General features: G+C 42.0%; 2 protein-coding genes across 2 annotated transcripts; one reads left to right on the top strand and one right to left on the bottom strand.

Annotated features, from left to right (window-relative positions):
• Positions 1-86: 86 nt before the first annotated feature.
• On the bottom strand, positions 87-1,537 carry dynlt1b (dynein light chain Tctex-type 1b). The gene is made up of 5 exons (XM_079526751.1): positions 1,216-1,537; positions 1,009-1,050; positions 561-684; positions 388-465; positions 87-260 (listed from the first exon to the last, which is right to left on the bottom strand). Exons 1-5 carry the CDS (start codon positions 1,345-1,347, stop codon positions 190-192), a joined length of 447 nt encoding a protein of 148 aa, XP_079382877.1. The 5' UTR covers positions 1,348-1,537; the 3' UTR covers positions 87-189.
• A 1,857-nt stretch (positions 1,538-3,394) lies between these two features.
• LOC306940654 (GPI mannosyltransferase 1-like) lies at positions 3,395-4,677 on the top strand (the record flags this gene model as incomplete). The annotated part of the gene is made up of 1 exon (XM_079525760.1): positions 3,395-4,677. The coding sequence occupies one exon, from the start codon at positions 3,395-3,397 to the stop codon at positions 4,622-4,624; it is 1,230 nt and encodes a 409-aa protein (XP_079381886.1). The 3' UTR covers positions 4,625-4,677.
• Between the last annotated feature and the right edge of the window lie 2,159 nt (positions 4,678-6,836).

Below are 6,836 nucleotides of genomic sequence, written 5' to 3'. Positions count from 1 at the left end.
TGTGTAACTGTAGTCTCACTAGTCTGTAAGTCTTTGTTGGTATTTTTTAAATTATACACAGCAATGAGACAGACAATACAAATGAATAAACAATATGGACAAAACATTTAATTCAAGTATTGGACATGGGATATTGGTCTTCATAAAACACTGCAGAATGCACAGCATCCACACACTGCAGGTGCGTTTTTAAATGGCGAGTCCAAACACACTGACGATGCAGTACATAGACTTGTTCTCCCATCGTACTGTACAGCTACCTGTTGAGTGCAACACACATTAGTGGAAGAGATAATCGTACAGTATTCATTCAGCAAACAAATAACTTGCAATTTACCTTTGGAGCACAAATGATGAGACTGAAATGATACATGTGCATTATCATACCATCAGTGGAGTTGTCCCAGAAGCATGAGCTGGCTGTTTGTAGACCTGCCCCATTTTTCTGCATGATGATACAGGTTACTGTGTGAAGGATATAAACACAATCATATATACTGTAATGATGACTGCAGGTCACAAAAGCCATCAATGCATTTTACTGTCAAGATCCAACATACCAACATATTTGAATGGCTTTCCAAGTTTACTGAGTTGACTGAGGCACTGCTCCACTACATTGGAAGTCCACTGATTGACTCTGCTGTGTTGATAAGCATTTCCTCCAATGGCTCCTTCTACTGACTTGAGGGATAATTCAACAAAAGAGCTAGTAATTCATCCTTGTCCAACAAGTTACACACAGAGCTGTACACGTGTACACGTACACGTGACTCAGCACACACCATTTAATTACCGGTATGTCATTTTATGTCCAGGAATTAATACGAGTCTTTCTGCGATTTGGAACAGCCACGGTTGCTATAGCAACCACTGTTGTTGTTAAACTTGTGTTAGCCACTGGCTATTTAGCCTCGGTCCCAGCCTTACTCATCTGCGAAGACTTGATTATCATGGTGTATAATCTACAGCAGACAAGCCAGAAAACAATAAAACTGGTATTCCTACCTCTTTTATCACTGCGCTCACTTCGTCCACCACAAACGCAGTCTGTATTAAAAGCAAAATAGTTCAGATCAGATTGTGTTCTGCAGAACAGAATCCTACCAATCTATAATCTCTTTCCCTCAGTCTGTAACGTTGAACTGGTCAGAGATAACAATAATGCTGCAGATTCTACACAAATAGATTAAAAAAGATTGTGCTTCTGCCTACCTCTTCTGCGGTCTGAAACTCGTCCATATTATAATCAGGACGTAACGTTGATTCGCAGCAAAACCATCTACAGAGAGTCAACTGAAATGAGCATGCGCTGCGCCGGTGGCAAGCCCGCCCATGAGCCCGCATGGGCCCGCCTAGTCGACTGGCTTAACTATGATTTGCTCTGGACTGGCTGAATGACAGCTGTAGTGAAGTTGGCCCCGCCTCAGGCAAATGTAGTCTACTATTATTTTGTCTTTCTGAGCATCTCTTAAACATTACGTTAATTGTAGGCCTATTCCCTAGTAGGCCTAAGTGTCGAGTGCGGTACTTGTCTAAGTAGCTACTCGGAGCAGGGTGACCTCAGAAATCATTTCTTGGAGACAGCCTCCGGGTAGGTTCAGGTTTTCATCACAAATATATTAGAGGGGCCTGCAGGGTGGTTGTGCAATGCATATATATATATCTATGGTGCAATGTATTAGCCCGTAGTTTTCAATAAAGAAAAGTTGTAATCCTGTTTGTGGCCGATTCTGTCGGAAGTTCCCAATGGACATACATGGCGGTAGTGGGGGGCGCATCCGGTGTATGCCGGAATTACGCTAAACGTAAACAGGAAGTAAACAGAGACAAATGGCGTTCGGCTACAAACGGTATTAAAACATTTCTGTATTGAAAACTACGGAGTAATACATTACACGAGCAGCCCGCAGACCTCTCTAACATTTGGGGCACCAGGGTAAGCATCTTATATTTTGCATTTGTAAATGTTTTGTTCGGAGCCTTAAGGTTTCAGCTGGTGTACGCCCACCCTCAGGGAAATGAAGGAGTCTTCTTAGGCTAAGGTTGGTGCAGCGTACTTACATTATCACACCTGTCAAATTGTGTGCACTGTGCCCCACATTTTGTTCTAGTTTTTGAATGAAGTTTACTTTAATTTTGTCAAGTGTGCTGCTGTGAATGAATTTGTCGAATGTATTTGTGAATGCTAAAGTGTAGATATTTTGATAAATAATAGGCTTTATTCATTCATAGAATAATAGATGGATGGATAACTCCACTCAAAACCTGGACACTTTCTGGGTCTGGTGGTGGCCTAGTAGGCCTACCATGCATTTTATTTATTATTATTTGTACTGGACCAGGGCTAGGTGCTCCTATAAAGTTTTTTCTGGTGCTCGAAATTGGTAGCACCAGACACCAGTGCCACCAAAATGTTAATTTCGAGTCCTGCTGTAGTGTGTTGGGCATGGCATTGCATATCGACTGTTACACTGCCACAGAATGAATGGTTGCAGTAAATTAGATTCAGAATAGTTCACTTCACATCAACTGATCTTCTTTACTGTCTCCTCACGTTTACAGTTGCAAGGTGGATGGAATTCTGTCCATTAGTCAAAACTGGTAGCCCCAAATCATAATGGTTACAGTCAGTCACAGCTAGATGTCACTATGACCCAGACATGATTGTTGATCCTTTTTAAACAGACTTGCATGTCAGAACCAGTGTCAGAAACAGTCATGGCAGTGAGTGAAGGGGAGCCAGCTTGCAACCGTTTGGACCCAAGGAGTTGCATGGTGACCCTTTGGTGTGGTTAGGGCTTTAGTTGTCAGTCATGCTTACTAGACACTTTCCAATATTCTTGCTTGCCATCATTTTGCAGTGCTTCCCTATAGGGCTTGGAGATTGTTTCACCACTTCAAGTTGATGAAGTTCAAGTTTCATCAAGTTGATCACTTGTTTCCACTGTCCCTCTGTCCAGTGGCTGGAGACATTTTCATTTTCATCTATCCAGAACTCTCCTTACATGGCTCAATTGTATGTAAACTCAATATGTAATAAGACTATAAAGAAACCACAGTTTGTCCCTATAATAATTATGAAGTACCCACTCCTTTGCGGTAGTTTTCTTGTCACTGTAATGTGTCGTATCGACATCATCAATGGGGCTGTGATCGGCTAAAAACTGCCCAAATTTGGAGTCATACGTCACTGATGATGGATGTTATAGATGACTGATGTCACAGGGTGGTCACATGAAATCCGAGATCCACATTAGTATCATAATGTGTCCATGTGGATCTCAAGATCCATATAATTTGTTAGTTCATCAACCGTTCTTTTTGGTTATGAATATAGGCCTAACATAACATCACATTGATGATTTCATTGACTTGTAAACCTCACTGTGTAATGGAGAGACTGATGCATAAACATGTTATTTTAATCTCTTCACTGGTTGTGAGGCTAGGTCTGGTGTTTTATGGAGACTTGCAGGACAGAACCATGGCTGTGAAATACACAGATATTGACTACCATGTGTTCACTGACGCTGCCAGGTTCATTACTGAGGGCAAGTCTCCCTACAACAGATCAACGTACCGCTACACCCCTCTTCTAGCCTGGTTACTGACTCCCAACATCTACCTCAGCCCTGTATTTGGCAAGATCCTCTTCATCCTCTGTGATGTACTTTCAGGCTTCCTAATCTTCCATCTCCTCTGTCTGCGAGGCGTGGACTCCCGCCGGGCATGTTGCATCTGTTCTCTATGGCTCTTCAACCCCCTGCCCATGGGAGTGTCCAGTCGAGGTAACGCAGAATCAATCCTGTCTGCTCTGGTGCTGGGTACACTGCTTTGTATGGAACGGAAGCGACTGACATGTGCGGCGCTACTTTACGGCCTCTCTGTCCACATGAAGATTTACCCTGTTACATATGCTCTGCCCATCGCTCTGGCCTTACGAACCCCAGCGCCCAGAGGAGAGGAGAGGACAGAGACTAGGTGGAAGAGAGCACTGGGGTTCATCGGAAGCTTCCTCAACCAAGAGTTGATCCTGTTCATCGCAGTGTCAGGAGCAGTGTTCTGTGGCTTTACTGCACTCTTCTATCACATATATGGTTGGGAGTTCCTCCGTGAGACCTACCTGTACCACCTGACAAGACGGGACACCAGACACAACTTCTCCCCCTACTTCTACATGCTTTACCTCACTGCGGACAGTGGTTGGAGCATGTGGCTTGGCCTTGCAGTGTTCCTGCCTCAGCTGGGTCTTGTGTTGCTAGTGTCCTGGGCGTACCACACAGACCTGGCTCTCTGCTGCTTCCTGCACACTGCCATGTTTGTCTCATTCAACAAAGTCTGCACGTCACAATACTTCCTCTGGTACCTGTGCCTGCTTCCTCTTCTCATACCTCAGCTCAGTCTGTCACCAAAGCAGGGAATTGCATTGTTGGTTCTGTGGTTCACTGGCCAAGGTGTGTGGTTGGGGCCGGCTTACCTGCTGGAGTTTGAAGGCTACAACACATTGCTGTTGATCTGGCTGGCTGGTCTGCTGTTCCTGATCATCAACTGCTTCATCTTGCTTCAGATTCTAGCCCATTATAAACCAAGACAGACCTCACAGAGACTAAAGGTGCACTGACAAAAGTTCACCTTTGAATAGAGGAAAACCTGCATCCATTCCTTGGATTCAAAACATTCACCTTTTAAAATCATTATCTGTGCACTATATACAAAGGAAGAGCCATTATACTTATAGCTCACTTAAACCAGCTCAGAATGTAACGGCAACAACTTTATTATTCATATACTGTTTAGTTGTAGTGTTTCTACAGCTTATTTCAGTTACATTACTTCAGGCCATTTCCTTTTGTTTGAGGGAAAATACCCAGCTTTCTGGGTTTGTGAAACATTGACGGAAAAGTGAGGACGCAAATTGTGATTGGGTGGGAGATGTGCCATTGGTTGAGCATCGCATAACGATTGTGCCACAGGGGACACCCGTTGTACAGTGTATATATATGGCTGGTAGAGAGATGTCAGACATTGTGTAATACAATACTTGGACCTCTTAAAAGGATAAACTAAAATAAAAAATCACACCTGTGTTATCATAATACATCATCATGCATCATCTCATACTGGCCAATCAGAATGCCTGTTGCCTGTGATTGGTTAGCTGATTTGCTCATCTACATAAACCATAAATCTTCCCTTCAATGTCAATGGCGTTTAATGTTTTGATGTTTAATTTACGTCATATTTAGCTGAATTTTGACTTGATCACCCCAGCTGGGTTGCCTGAGTGAGAGGTGTGTTCGAGAGACCCGAAACAACGATGAAGGTCATCGTGGTGACGTACCTAAAGGTATGTTTCAAGGTTGGTATAAGGTCAATTAATTCATTGTCAATGCGTTTACAAAACAAACATTGAACTAAAGACAAACATTAAACCTGTGTATAGGAGGCGCTAGTGCCCCTTAATAAGAGGATTGGATAATTTTGGCGTTTTGACTCAAAGGCTTTCAAGAAGAAGCCGGGAATACACCAGGAAGACATAATTTGGTGTGTCTATTGGAGTAATAGACACATGTGCCCCTCACTTCACAAGGGTGTGATTATTTATTTTGGGAAATCCAATTTCACATTGAGGTGCCCAGTGCCCACTCTTCCAGTTAGTTTCAATTCCTTCATCACTGTTTGAACCAATGAATGTGTCCCCACCTAGTGGCCATTTGATGACTTGCAGTCTCCTACTGACCCGTACATCAAATTATTGGCTAAGAATCTAAGACAAAAACATCTCCATGAATTCAAGGCTACATGGGTTGTGTAACTCCTTTAACAGCCTCATCTGTCCAAACTGAGCATGGTGAATGCACCAATCGATGTACTAAGATGAAACACCTGTAGGCTGACTAGGATCCCTGTTTCTGAAGCACAACATGAAACCAGAACACAGAAAATCGTCTAAGTTCATCCTATTTAAACTGATCTCTGAAGAAAATGGTACACTAAGGTGAACTAGATGCATTTACATGTACTCATCATGAATCCTTAAGTAACAGCATGTTCACTTGTATTTAGGCATGTCAAACAACTGAAATACTTTTCATTTTTGCATATAGGTAAAATTTAGGCCAGGGATGTGAACAACCGGGATGCATGGAAAATTATACAGTACACTGCACTTTCCATTCCATGTAAAGGCCCCTGCACACTGCTGCGTTTCAGATTTTTAGCGTTTTTCAAAAAGACTGCAACTACCATTACTGTTTGAATGCAATCATAACAGTTTAATATCCACAATGTCTCAAACCATCATGTGTTAATTTATTAGCTGCATGGCACTATGGCTTCTCTTAGCACAGTGGTTTGCAAAATAAGGTAATCAATTAAATGTACTATATAATTTAGCCTATTTTTGCATCAGACAAGGACATAAAGAAATATATTCAGCACTAAATCCTAATCTAGAACCATAACTAGGACCTAAACGAGTATGAGATGGAGCCAACTTTGACTTATTACACTTTATCCATACATGATGAAACCATTACTAGTTTACTACACATTTTGGCTCTCGGTGCACAATAAAACCGTATGCTCATGCAAGATCCAGTTTTGAAAATGTATAGTATTGAAGTGCATTTTAATAGTCAAAGCTTGTTAAACTTGTCTGCCATGGCGCATGTAATTCCACACAATGTTATCACTGAACAATTCAATCAAAATTCACTTGTTTTTCACAATGTTTAATATTTACAACATAAATTAAGAAACAGGTGGACCATCAAATTTGAATTTGTACATTTAGCCAGCCCACATCAACTCAGTGTCCAGGTAAAAATCAT

The sequence above is a fragment of the Electrona antarctica genome, assembly GCF_951216825.1.
Source record: "Electrona antarctica genome assembly, chromosome: 17".
NCBI classification, from domain to species: Eukaryota; Metazoa; Chordata; class Actinopteri; order Myctophiformes; family Myctophidae; genus Electrona; species Electrona antarctica.
This window is presented reverse-complemented; position numbering and strand designations above follow the sequence as displayed.